We start from the raw sequence: 14,489 nt of genomic DNA, 5'->3' as shown, positions 1-14,489 counted from the left end.
TGAACATGTACAAGTGTACGCATAAACAAAAATTGAAATCAGTCAATTCAATTCTTTGTTCAACCCTCAAAAATCATTTCATAATTTACCCAGTCAGTTTCCCTTGTGGTTTTTATATTGATATCTGAAACAAAAAGTCGCACCCCCTTAAGGTGATCCCCTGGCTGCCGCTTCCCAGGTTGTATCGTAATTTGGGTGTGATCCCTGACTACACGGCAGTTAACAGTTGCATGGCTTCTGACTGGCACCCCCGAACAAAGATATTGACAAAATAGGGACACCGCCAACATAGGGCTAGATACATGTAGCTCAGTTTGTAGAGCGCCGGCACGTTAATCCGGAGGTCATTGGTTCGAATCTCACTCTAGTCAATTCTTTGTTCAACCCCAAAAATCATAAACAAAAATGAAACAGATTTTCCCTGAGAGATTGTTCTATACATTTTGGTTCTGGTTTTGTAAAATAAATTCCAGTCCAGTAAAAATTTAAAGCTACAACAAGCCCTGCAGCCTTGTCGTTTCTTTCCCCTGAATTTTGAGCCCTGCTACATCATACATGTACAATGTACATCGACTTGACATATCCAAGTCCCCAGCAAATGTCAATACATACATGTACATGTACTGGTTCATTTATTAGGGTAAACGCCAGCACCAAGTCTGGCATAAACTTCAAATTAAAGGAACATTACAGAATTGGTAAGAAAAAAACTCAAAGGTTTACATCAAACTTACACGGTCTAATGATAATGATAGTAGAAAACATCCCTTGAAATATTTCTATATGAAATGTCATATTTGATGAGAAATAAATAAAACTAGTTTGAGTTTTTCGCTCAGTGAGCGTTTTATTCCTGTTTTAATTTTAATTGACATCATGCAAAATGTATCATCGTTTTTTTAAATTATTTTCTCGTATGATGTATGTGGATTACATGATGTGCTTACACTGCCAGTAACTGATTTGTTAGCAAAAACCAATTCTGCAATGTTCCTTTAAAAGACTTTTGCTGCAGTTAGTGAAGTTTTCATCTCAACTGTGTTGCATTTCGATGCATTTAACAGGATGCCAAGAAAAGACCCGACGACAGTGAGGGTAAAGTAAACAGACGTACAAAATTGTACTCATCCACCTACACTTCATTAAATGTATATTTGCAGGTGTAGACGTTTCTGTGACACTAGGGCTAGACAAACTAATCCCAAGTAAAATGGTCTTATTAGTAGATCAGGCTATTGGCCATGACATGAATCCCTACCCACTGTGAATGAAGATGTAGCGCCTACACGTATGTAACATAATTCAACTGAGGTTTCAGCTTCGTCAGTCCTCAAGTTTTTGAGAAAAAAAAGGGGAAAATCACAGAGCAATGTTTTCAGCCGTCGATTTCACCAAACTCTTCCTAACTTCCTAACTTAGGGTTCATCTTAGGACTTATGACGAGTTAAGTTCTATAGATGTTAGGAGATATTGAAGTCGAGATCGGATTAATCCTAGCGTTTCACGAAATCTGACTGCAGGAGAGTCGCGTTAATCCAATGTACATGCTTAAACAATTTTCAGGATTATCTTTAAACCGTGTAAATTAATCTGTAAATCTGTGGACCTTTGTTTTGTGTCATACAAAAAGTACCCAGTCCCCTTCACGAGCAGTTCTAGGATGTCTCAAATATTTAGTTTTTAAAAACATTTCTAATAGATGGAGTCCCCAAGAAATAGAAACAATTGTAATTAGTCCCTTACCTAACGCTAAAACAGGGTTAAAATGTCTTTTCCTCACAACACTCACAGCAAAAAATCTGAAAACACAGGGTCAACAAACCCTGCGACTATAGGACTTGTGATGTCACTAATGGCTAGCTCAGTTTGAACCTGCCTTTAGTATGAATGTACTGAGCTAACGCAAATCACCAAACTCAGCAAGAATTTACAACAGATTTGTGGTTTAGTGATTTACGTTCTTTGAGAAGACAAGGTGATTCCGCAGCTCGGCTGCACCTACCGTCCAGATAGGCTTGACCGTCCAAATTTTACTTGAATGCTCAAATGCAACTTTTAAGTGTAAAATAGATAATAACTTGTATGCGGTGTCTATTCGTCCATAAAAAGGTAATAACTAAGATATTGAGAGCATGCTAGAATGTCTCTGTAAATAGCTGAACCAGCCATGATATTTGATCCTTGGAAAAAGGTAGGAATTTTAGGTACGTAGGAAGTACAAAAAGAGCATTTCAGGTTATTTATCAAATTTATTCCCCCCAAAATCGGGAATCAGACTAAATTTGTGACCCGCTCTGCAAAAAAGGGTACTAAGGGACGATATGCTAATTACATTTAAAGCCATTGGACCCTTTCGGTACAGAAAAATAAATAAAAGTTCACAGATTTACAAATAACTTACAGGGTTTACAGAAGGCAGTGGTGAAAGACTTCTCTTGAAATATTATTCCATGAAATGCTTTACTTTTTGAGAAAACAGTAAAACAATATCATCTCGATAACGAGAATTACGGATTTATTTTAAACACATGTCATGACACGGCGAAACACGCGGATAGAAGGGTGGGTTTTCCCGTTATTTTCTCCCGACTCCGATGACCGATTGAGCCTTAATTTTCACAGGTTTGTTATTTGATATAGAAGTTGTGATACTCGAAGTGTGGGCCTTGGACAATACTGTTTACCGAAAGGGTCCAATGTCTTTAAAGAGGCGTTCAATGTTGAGATCCTGAAAATATTTTCACACAATGATTTTTTCTTTTTTGGTTTATTGGCTTCTATTGCATACATGTGTAAGTACTTCCATATTTTATTCACAGAAATATCATTTTTATTTTTTTTAGTTGAAAAACAAAGTTTTTGTATCAATTTTAGGTAACTTCCATTAAATTTTGCTAGGTTAAGGAGCTGTATCTCTGAAGGCACTTTCATTAAATTTTACAATATAAATATGCAAATATCAGTATATCTCCAGAATGCAAAATGCCACAGGGTTCAAACCTACACCAAAATAAAGCTTATAATAGCACCAATACAGCTGTGTATGTAACTCAATTTACTTATTTTGTCCCTTAATACCCATTTTTGCGGAGCCGGTCACATAAGGACTTTTAACTTTGTTTAAACATGAAAATAAGAGTAAACTCACTCTCACAACAAAACCAAGGCCAGGAACTTCATCTATGAGAGGGCAAGGCTATTTTCATTTTGCGAAGGACACTTCCATTGGCAAATTTTGAAGGGCCACCGAGGCTAAGACCAGGGTCAACAGAGGTCGTGTTACTCCAGGCTTGAAAACTTGTCCTGAAATTTGTAAAATGTAAACCTTATTTATTCACTTTTAGATTTGAAGCACCCGTTTACATGTAGGCTTACATTCGTCACTGACACGTCTGGCAAATTAAACCAAACAAGTGTACTACGCACATAGAACTGAAGTACGCATACATGTTGTTTCAATAAAAAATTACTTGATTCGCACAGATCTACCACCCAGCTTGCAACTTTTATGAGCTTCACGAGAGATCAAGTGCCATTTTAAAAACACTTCATTCGACAACGTTGATATGTCATCTGTGTACCAGTAGATACAACAAATTCTGTTCACTACATATATTGCTTGACCTCATTTCATTGTCGGTATTTATGAGGCACTTTCCATGAAACCTCATTAAATACGATGTAAAGACTTTCCCCCTCCCCCCACCCCCGGACACTAAAAATGGTTTACCAATTACTCTCGCTACAAAGGGCAGTTGTAACACCAGAGTGGATTGATGGCTGGGCCTACCCTTAGGCTATTGAAGGTTGGTCTAAATTCATTATATCATCAATCACAAAGAGACAGAACTAACAGGATTAGATTTTGAGGTCTCGAAATCAAGCATCTGAAATCACACAACTTCGTGTGACAAGGTTTTGGGTTTTTTCTTTCATAATTATCTTGCAATTTCTACATGTACGACCAATTGAGCTCGAATTTTCATAGGTTTGTTATTTTATGCATACGTTGACATACACCAAGCACCAAGTGAGAAGACTGGTCTTTAACACTATCAAAGGTGTCGGTCCAGTGTCTTAAACCATAGCTTCTTCCTTTGGATGGGATGGAATTTGGAAGTGTCGTGACTGAGTGATTAAAAGCACCGAACTCAAGCTCTGCTGTATCTGATCAGCAGAGTGTGGTTCAAGTCCTGATCGCGACACTAGTGTCCATTCGAAAGCAAGACACTAAACCATTGCTTACTCCTTCGGATGGGACAGTATGTGGAAGTGTCTAGCGGTAAAGGGCACCGAACTCAAACTACCAAACACAAACTCTACTGTATCTGATTAGCAGAGGGTGGTTACCAAAACATGGACGCAGGAAACGTGGTGGACCAAAGTTGACCTAATTAGATGTTTTGAAGAAAGACACCGGACTGGAGACAGCGGAGCTAATGATAGACTGGGCCCCTGTCTTTATCCGCAAGGATAAAGACAGGTCGCTGCCGCTAGATCCAGTGATTCCCAATTGGATACAATGCACGTGCAGTGACATAGATGCCCAAATAGTCACTGCTCTCAAGTCCGCAATGAAATTTGACTGCGTATCTATATGTGAAATGACAGAGGTCAGAGGTCAAACTACACGCCGGTTTTGCAATTTTTTGAGCCCGGTCTCTGGCGTTATTTATGAGCCTCGAAGAATGACGTCATAAGTTCAGGCTAAGCTAATGAAAACAATGCAGGACAGAGCCCTATGGAGAGCCATCACAGTTTGGGGACACCACCCGAAATAAGACAAACATGTATGAGATCATATATTTGCTTTTGTAATCCTAACTATGTACCCATGCTTACAAGTGGTTGGTATTAATTTCAAGTCTCATTACGCAAAACTCAGCCTGAACATCTGACGTTCAAGGCTTGTGAAAAACATGCAAGATACTGACGTTCAAGACTTGTACCAGCCTTGAGCACCTGGCGGGATCCTGCCATAATGTACCTTTGACCTTTGCATCCACTACATTTGCTTACATTTGTACATACAAACATTAGTCACACGCTGCATGCAGACGATCGGAATGTGCAAACTGACAAATTATATCACCTCGACCAATCACATAAACAGACATGGAAAGCTTACATGTACATTGTACATGTACGTCACTGCATGTTATCACTGGGCCTGTAAGACCAGTACCTGTCATTCAGGGGGGACCAGTCTTTCACCTGCAGAACTATAGAGGGCTCACTGTTCACACAAACAGAGATTAGTTGGTAGGTTCTACCACATTAAATCGACTGGAACCAAGATTTAAATTGCACAAAAAAATATTTGAATTGAAAAATTGAACGTCCATGACATTCTACTTAAGACGAGCAGGGTATACTGTTAGAAACATCGAGACCAAACCGGCTCTTTCAGAGCCAACACACACTCATAAGAGATTTACACATGGTTGTACCCGCAAGTTTACTATTTATTTATAGTTTCTTCTTATTTCTCCACACCATGCAAAGCTTCAAACAATACTTAATGATGTTGATGACCAACATGAATCCAACTTTGTGCATTTTAAGTTGATAACTATTTTGTGTGATTTTGTCTCCCATTATGCTTTGAACATGTTGTCAAATGAGGGCAGCATTTAGTTTTATGGCTGAGCCAGTTCATCTTTAAACTCCTTGTAATGACCCCACCAAAATGTTTTTGTGGCTTTCCTTAGACAGATGTTCCACAAGCGTGATGCGTTCTCGACTGACATATTTATTTAGTTTCCTTGTCGTGTAAACAAATGGGGCAACAGTACCGTCACACCACAGACACGGGCGTCGTGTGAAAGAATGTGTTCCGCCTAGTCTCGGCTCAAGATCTTGGCTTTTTAATACAGTTTTAAGTAAAGCGCCCTATCTTAGTGGAAAAGGGCAATGACATGGGTAAGTATAATGGGACAACGTCTTACCTCCTCGTGACACTTTGGTGACCTTGATGACCTTCTTGCCTTCTCCGTCCAGTGTGCTGCTCTCCAGGGTCGCAAAGTCCTGTCTTATCACCTCGTGAATCTTCTTACGCTGGTCTTTCTCGAGGTCTTGAACCTGTCAACAAGTATTCAATGCATCAGTTAACCTTATATTTTGTTTTATTGCCATGGTTTTTCAGTATTGTACTCAAATTGATAAGTTTGTTAAGGTTTGAATAAAAAAATTAATTCCTCCGTGGGGGAAAAAAAAATCATCCCCCTCTCAGTCTCACTAAAGAAAGCCCTTTTCACACCAGGCTAATGGCTGTCCATTTCACAATTAGAATGCTTTATTCTTTATCTGCCTCAGCAGAAGGGGAATAACCACCCCAACCCTGCAGTAGGGAAAAGCGGTAAAACCATGGGGTGTTCTTAAAATGTGCAACCAAGACCCCTTTGAATAGGGAACTAGATGAGGACACTGTTTGAAAGTACATCTTGGTAACTATGAGGCTGTATTTTGTAGAGGATAAGAGATAGTGTTGAAAGGGCTCACTTGCCTAAAGCTATTAAGCAAAAAATTCTAGCAAATTTCTATGCTAAGCGAAAAATGGGCACCAGTCAAAACAATGTAAACTTCATTGACTTTTGGGTTTTAACCAGTTTCTGCTAAGCAATATTTTGTCTTTGCTTAGCAAGTTTTTGTGCTAACAGGGTTTATGAAATTGGGCCCTAGGCTTTTGGTGATTTTGATTTGAATCGTAGGAGTCTAACCAAATCTAATCATTTAATGTGCAACACAAACAACTATCTAGGCACATAGTGCCAATTGAAAATTAAAATGCAAAACAATTAGAGAGGGAGCCGTTCAAAAAAATTAAGCGGCTAAAAAAATAAGATGGCAGCAACATAACGTTGGTCTGTACTATGAATGTAGAAATAACATACCTCAATACAGTGACAAGCTGCCTTGTCCGAAGATGCATTCAGTTCATTAAGTCTTTGTTGGTCATTAGGATTCAAAACATCATCAATGTTAACTGGCACCTGAAAAAAAAGAGTCACATAAATATTGATTGAGTTCTTAATAGGCACTGGATACTATTGGTAATTACTTAAAGGAACACGTTGCCTTGGATCGGTCGAGTTGGTCTTTGAAAAGCGTTTGTAACCGTTTTTTATAAAATGCATATGGGTAGAAAGATGTTGTAAAAGTAGAATACAATGATCCACACAAACATGCATCGAAATTGCGTGGTTTTCCTTTTACCTCGTCGACTAACACGTCGGCCATTTATGGGGGTCAAAATTTTGACTCCCATAAATGGCCGACCATGTTAGTTCGCACAGTAGAAGGAAAACCACGCAATTTCGAGGCAAACTTGTGTGGATCATTGTATTCTACTTTTAAAACATCTTTCCAATCATATGCATTTCATAAAAAAGGGTTACAAACGCTTTTGTTTTGACCAACTCGTCCGATCCAAGGCAACGTGTTCCTTTAACATAATGGGAAACTTTAGACTATCTGCCAATCACTGAGAGAGGGCACTCTTCACCAGGTAATGTCAACAACTTAGGAGAAGCATGAGTGACGGTCACCGACAGCAAAATACCTTATGTTTTGCGTGTTTTTGATTTTTGTATATTAGATTTAGCCAAACTGTATTTTGTTTTTCATAACACATTGCCAGCATAAACCAAACTGTTCTGGAACAGGACGTACTGGACACGAGTTCCCCAAGGATACCAAGCGGTCTGCATGAGTTTTGGGGAGTGTTTCTTCTAGGGTAATTAGCAACAATTCCAAAATGCTGACCTACCAAAACTTGAGAAGTAATCTGAAATTTAGTTGTATGGCAATGTATCTGATTTAATTTTCAAGAGGCTGAGAGACTTTTAAATACTTTTTGAGTATTTTTGAACTTTTAGCATTTACCATTGTTTGCTATAGGAGTTGTGCACCCTTACCTGGTAGGTCTGCTGCCTTCTAGTGGCAGAGCTTTCAAAAAGTCTCCCATTGTTAGCATAAAGACTAACTTGGTAACAAGCAATGGAGAGCTGTTGGTAGCATAAAACATTGTGATAAACTGCTCCCTCTGAGAAACATATTTTTTTTAGGAAGAGGGAATTTCTCACTCAAATATTAAAAGACCTCAGGCCTGAAGCCTACTTTCTAGGCATCTGAAAGCACATAAATGTGCAACAAGGGTGTTTTTTCTTTCATTATTGTCTTGAAAATTTAATGACCAATTGAGACCAAATTTTCACAAACCTGTTATTTTATACATGTTGGGTTATACACCAAGTGAGGATACTGGTCTTTGACAACTGTCCGTTGCCTTAAAGACAAAAGGGAGTCTTTAATTAGGGAATAACAGTGCAAGTACCCGGTCTTCACTGCATGGTAATGACCGGGTTGGTGGCTGGCGCTGTTAACGGACCGAGCCGGAGGCGAGGTCTGTTAACAGCGCCAGCCACCAACCAAGGTCATTACCACGCAGTGAAGACCGGGTACGAACACTGTTATTCCGATTAATAAATCCTTTTTTTAGCGAATTAAACGGCTACAATTGTCCAAATTTTATGACTTTTCTCTCGGCAGTACTTCCAGACATGTTCAGGGGCCATATTTGAGCTTTTGATGGTTCCCATCTCTTTTGTGCGTTAATCACATTACTGATCTTTGAGACCAGTGACTCTTTGAAATAATGATCTGTTCAGCGCCTTCACTGGGGTCAAAGGAGGCAAATGATTGGACGATAGCTGTTCCTTGTGCATTAAAACGCGCGCATGAGCTCGGCATCAGTTTATACGCGTGCACATATTACACGCGCGCACTAAAAGTTGATACATTTTCAGCGCGCGTACCCGTAAGTGAGCGAAGTTGCAATGAAACTAACAGGGATATAAATAAGCGTGCGATACAGTGCAACGCGCAAGGTTTACACAATGTATGCTGATTTAGTGGCCACTTATTCGCTACTTTCCAAAGCCGGTCTTTATACCACCGTTAACACTCCCACACGTGACCGGGTTTTGACCAATCAGAGACTTGAAACCGTCCATGGTATTTATTAATGATATATGGTACATGTGTACCTGAAAAATATAAAGCCAAGACTGTATGCTTCATTATTGGAAGGGCTAGTGCACCAATGTATTTTCTCCATGTTATTTAGGGCACCCTATGAGGAAGTTTCTACTGGAGCATTTGAAGGGCATTAAGGCAATATTAAGGGGGCATGGAGGCAACCACCTTCAATGCCTCATATCAGCCCTATATAAAGGAGTCTCAAATAATAAAAGTACAAATATTTTAAAGCAACATTACAGAATTTGTTTGTGCTAACAAAACAGTTGCTGGCTGCGTAAGCATTTTATGTAATCCACCATATACATAAACTGACAAACCTGTAGAAGTTTGAGATCGATCAGCCATCTGGGTCACGAGAGACGAGTGAAAAACCGATTATAAATTTTGCATTGCATCGATGCCAAAATAAAAATGACTAAAATGCTCACTGAGCAATAAACTCCAAACGCGTAGTTAGTTTATTTATTTCTCATCAAATATGAAACTTCAGACAGAAATATTTCAAGGGATGGTTTCAACTATCATGATCATTAGACTGTGTAAGTTTAATGTAAATCTGTGATCTTCGCGATTTTTGTTTTTTATACCAATTCTGTAACGTTCCTTTAACTATGATAAGCAATGGCACGATTCAATGACACTATACCTTTGTTTTAGGGTCTGGACTTTTCATGTCTGTCAGACGAACTATTTTTTTGTCGAGGTCCACTTCATTGACGAGAAAATCCTGAAACCTGTTTGGATGAAAAAGAGAAATACATTTGTTAGTCTGGATTGGGAAAAATACTAAATAATTGTTTCTTTGAATCATTTATACATTTTGTAACATACAAAGTGATTTTTTACTCAGTGCTTTCTATATGGTTTAAAGGCACTGGACACTTTTGTTAATTACTCAAAGTAAGGGCTACACTTAACTGATTTGGACTATCGACCCAAATCAGCTGCCACCAGGGGCACGTTGTCACCTATTTCTGGGGCTAAAACAGGCTGGTTTTCCCCTGATTTACAATCTGTACGAATGTAGGCAAGTGTATCACCCACTAGGAGCCTGCAGCCGATTTCACGAAATGCTAGGATTAATACTTTCTCGAGTTAGGACAAGTTACCCGTCCTAACTTAGGATGGGTTCAATGCGTCACTGTTAAGTCTGTGGATACGGAAACTAACTCATCCCAAGTCCTAAGATTAATCCTAAGTTAGGAAGAGTTTGGTGAACTCAGCGGCTGGCCATTGGAGTAGAATGCACTACCTTCCCAACAAAGCAATGATCAAGTGCCTTGCTCACGTGCACAAGTGTCATGACCAGGAATCGAACCCACACAATGCTGCTGACAACACCAGGTCTTGGGTCCGATGGACTAGACTGCTCGAGCGTCGGACAGTCAGAACATTCTGTTAGTAGCTTGACCACATAATTATGTCAAATTACGGGAGCAATCCTACAAGAGTGAATATCCCCTTAAGCACATTAGAATGTGCCGCAAGAATGGTCCTTGTGCCCGCGCTGGAATACTTATCAGATCCAATGTGGGACTTTTGAGACACTTGGTGGCAGCAGACTTTCCAGGTAAATCCATTTTTCACAGTAATGTGCGCGTGCTCAGAACTACATGAACAATGTAAATCTATCAGGTAAGTCTACTGCCATCTATAGTGTTTGCTGTTCCAAAGTTACCCACTAGAACACTCCTGTCATTCCAACTTTTAAAACGCTCCCGAAGGGTTATAAGATGCTTTATAGGGCCTATTACAGTTAAAAACCAACCTTTGTTTGATAACGCCATGGAATCCGTCATGTTTACTGATGTACTCCACGATACCAACATCCGACTCCTTCAGACCAGTTAAGGGTGTGCTCAACGTCAATGCACGCTTATTAAGACCAGTCTCCTCTTCCTTCACCGTCTCCACGCATTGTACATCAGATGCTACAGTTGACCCTTGACCCTGATCGCTGTAGCTTGTGGAAAGTCCAGTCAAATCTTCCTCGACTGTTGGCTGGGTTTCTTGCAGAGCTACAGGATTGGTGGGCGAGTTATCCACAGCATTCCCTTCAGAGGTCGACTCGATCTGCGAGTCACAAGCGTTCCTCGACAGTGACACAGTGTGTTCATTATTACTTACTTCAGATAGGGAAGGAATGCTTGAAGATGTTGCTTCGGAGTTGACACAGCTTGAAGGTTCATTTTCATTTGAAGAAAGATGACTTCTACCACTTGTACTGCTTGGATTGGTTTCGTCAACTTCAACCTCCCCATAACTGACGGGTAGATTTGGGGCTGGAGCTTCATTCCTGTGGCTTGCTTCCTGGCTGGTGGTTGAATCTACAACATTCATCCCACGCTCCCTACCTTCACTCAGGACCCGAACTCGTTTGCTTGAAGATGCAGCAGGGCCGCAGCTTGGTTTAGCCTCAGCTTCAGAAGTCCTCTCTGGATGGTCTCGCTTTGAAGACTGTCGTTCAGCCATTGTCTGGAAAACAAAAATATGAGATCAAGGGTAGATTTCACAAAGAGTTACGACTAGTCTTATCTCGAGTTAGGACGAGTTACTAATCCTAATTTAGGACTAGCCATACGTTTTAATATCTCCTAGGACTTGTCCTAATTCTTTTTAAATTTGACCCCAATTTGGTTTTCTTAGAATGTGTGTCATGATTTTTTGCAAGTGGTAAAAGCAAATCTGGTCACTAGTCTGACAAAAGAGGTCGAAATTGTATTCAGTGTATTGTTTTTACTGTATTGGTTTTGTTCTATTTTGCCTTGCCTAATTGACCTCTCACTTTGATATTCTTTATTTATTGAATTATGTGATTGTGATTCTAATAACGTTCACGGCTTTTTTTCTGTCTTTACTTTCCTTAGGTTGTATATGTCCATTCATACCTGTATGATAAAAACATGAATTATAATTGGTGATTTGTTATCAAGAGTTGTCTTATAACCCTTTAATTAATCTGTGACTGTCTGGAAAATGGGGGATTATCAATTGTGAATAGGACGAAATTCTGTCATATGTACGACCGATTATGACAAAAGTTTTGAAAAAAGGAGAACAGTGCCCCATCCTAAAGGTTTATTGCCAATAGCAAGATATGTTGAGAGAGGGCGCTATTGAACACACACAAAGTTAAAGCCATTATACACTTTCGGTAAACAGTATTGTCCAAGTCCCACACTTCGTGTATCACAACTTATATATAAAATAACAATCCTGTGGAAATTTAGGCTCAATCGGACATCGGAGTCGGGAGAAAATAACGGGAAAACCCACTCCTGTTTTCGCGCGTTTCGCCGTGTCATGACATGTGCTTATAACAAATCCGTAATTCTCGTTAACGAGAATTTATATTGTTTTACCGTTTTCTCAAAAAGTAAAGCATTTCATGAACTAATATTTCAAGAGAAGTCTTTCACCATTACCTTCTGTAAACCCTGTAAATTATTTGTAAATCTGTGAACTTTTTTTTTTTTTTTCTGTACCGAAAGGGTCCAATGGCTTTAATAGGCAATGCGAGCGCGAGTCGTGCATGACAACATACACTGCATAGCAAACTGCCCCATATATGCCTTCCTACAACGCATTGCGCTTCTGAAACACGATAAACCTTATGTCTTTTATGACCAGCCAGTGCTAGCTGAGCTGAGTCAGTGAGTGAGTGCTAGGTCTAGTTTTGAACAGGATTTCTTGAAAGATACACGGTCCGTGGTGGTGGAGACAATGAATGAGTTAGCCTCAATTCTAGGGGTAAACTACTCTAGAAGTGGCTAGCATTTGCATTCGAACGATTTATGAGAAAGATACTAACAATAACATGACTAAGTATGCTTCTTTTAAGTTTTATGCTTAATTCATTTGTGAAAACAAAAATATGTTGACGGTGGACCAACAATCACTCCACCATCCACACACTGCTGACCGACCAGACTGGGTGCGAGGTCTTAAATACTCTTTTCCGGAACTCGAAAAGTATGATAATGTAGGAGGGGGAAAATAAACCTTCTGGGTACGTTGTTATTGCTCTCTCACAGCACTTTATTCAGGCGAAAATGCTGAAAATAACCAAAACACACACTGCAGACAAAACGAACACACGTTGTGAACATTCGTTCAGTCAGTCGGGTCCCTGAATGTGCGTAATCGTTTGGATCGTATCATTGGAGTCTAGGAGTACAACCGGTATCCGGAAATTAGCTGTCGTTAGAGGGCGCTCGACCATTACGAGAACAAATTTAAGGCCGTGTCCGAAACGGCGACTTCGGCTACAGCTACGGCTAGATCGCGCGCGTCGGCCTATTCTTCAACACTGACAGACGCGGTGATCTAGACGTAGCTGTAGCCGAAGTCGTCGTTTCGGACACGGCCTAAGACTGGGTTGCTGTCATTGTTCTCCAGTATAGTGGAGATCAATGGTTGCTGTAAAAATCAAAGATATTTTAAAATATTGGCAGAACTCCATGTATGAGTAGGTATGGGTACATAATAATTTTTTACCCTTTTTAAGAGTTAAAATATAGGTAAATTGAAAGCACTGGTACGTCTAAATGGAAAAACGTTGAAGTTTTTCTTTCACACATGTTGCACAACCATGTTTACTCTTTCAGAAAATGTTTTTAAAAATTAAGTGTGCGATCAACTTTGGATCAAACCACTATTTCAAATAGGGGTGTTTTTGTCATATTTTCTTATAGCGAAAAATAGGGGTATCGAATGGGGCCATAAGTCCGAAAGTGGCACTTTGTGGATTATGACACTTTTATAGTTGGAAGATAAGGTACCAACCTACATAAAAATGCAATAAAATAATTTGGTATTTTAAGTGCGCGAACACAGTTTTGCCGGAAAGTTAGCACTTTGGCAGGGCAAAAACGCAACAAATGGCAAAAACTTATACATTATTATTACGTAAAAATATCAGGAATTTCTTTTTTTTTATAAAACCTTGTGGGTGGAAGGGACTTGAGGTGCATTCAAAAAAACTAAACTTTTGAAATCACTATAGAGCCCGTTGCCATGGTAACAGCTCATTTGTGTTTTGGCTATTTTTTTCCAATTTTGGGGTCAAAAAAACTGTATTTTAGCAACTCCACCCAGCCAATGTGCATTCTATTTTATAAAACCTTTCACATCAATACATTGAGTCGTCCTATGCTTAACTTGAGACAAAACAATAATTGCTTTAACTTTTACCCTAATGCTATTTTTATAACATTATTAGGACATGTTTTTAGAAATTTGCAAAATCAACATTTTTACCCTATTTTTTGCCCTAAAAATGACAATTTGCCAGGGGACTCAGAATGTTTTCCTTTCGGTTGTATTTCGGGCCAACATTGGTCCTTCCATTTTGAGAAAAACTTTTGAGAAAAACCTTTGCAATTGTATCCTGTTGTAACAGTACTGCTAAAAAAATGCATGTTTAACATGTTTTCTTTAGATTGATT

At 39.3% G+C, this 14,489-nt stretch overlaps 1 protein-coding gene across 2 annotated transcripts in view; it reads right to left on the bottom strand.

The window, feature by feature from the left end:
• Nucleotides 1–13,164, bottom strand: part of LOC139954443 (pseudouridylate synthase 7 homolog) — a 104,710-nt gene extending 91,546 nt beyond the window's left edge. The window contains exons 1-5 of one of the 2 annotated variants that reach the window (XM_071954244.1): nucleotides 13,045–13,164; nucleotides 10,811–11,517; nucleotides 9,689–9,776; nucleotides 6,894–6,992; nucleotides 5,949–6,081 (exon numbers count right to left, since the gene is read on the bottom strand). In XM_071954244.1, coding sequence (XP_071810345.1) covers nucleotides 5,949–6,081; nucleotides 6,894–6,992; nucleotides 9,689–9,776; nucleotides 10,811–11,514 — 1,024 coding nt within the window. In that variant the 5' untranslated portion in view covers nucleotides 11,515–11,517; nucleotides 13,045–13,164. The remainder of the gene's footprint in view (nucleotides 1–5,948; nucleotides 6,082–6,893; nucleotides 6,993–9,688; nucleotides 9,777–10,810; nucleotides 11,518–13,044) is intronic. The other variant, XM_071954243.1, reaches the window with a different exon arrangement.
• Nucleotides 13,165–14,489: the final 1,325 nt, after the last annotated feature.

Source organism: Asterias amurensis, chromosome 2, assembly GCF_032118995.1.
Source record: "Asterias amurensis chromosome 2, ASM3211899v1".
Taxonomy (NCBI): Eukaryota; Metazoa; Echinodermata; class Asteroidea; order Forcipulatida; family Asteriidae; genus Asterias; species Asterias amurensis.
Note: the sequence above shows the minus strand (reverse complement) of the source record. Positions and strands in the feature narration are given on the sequence as shown.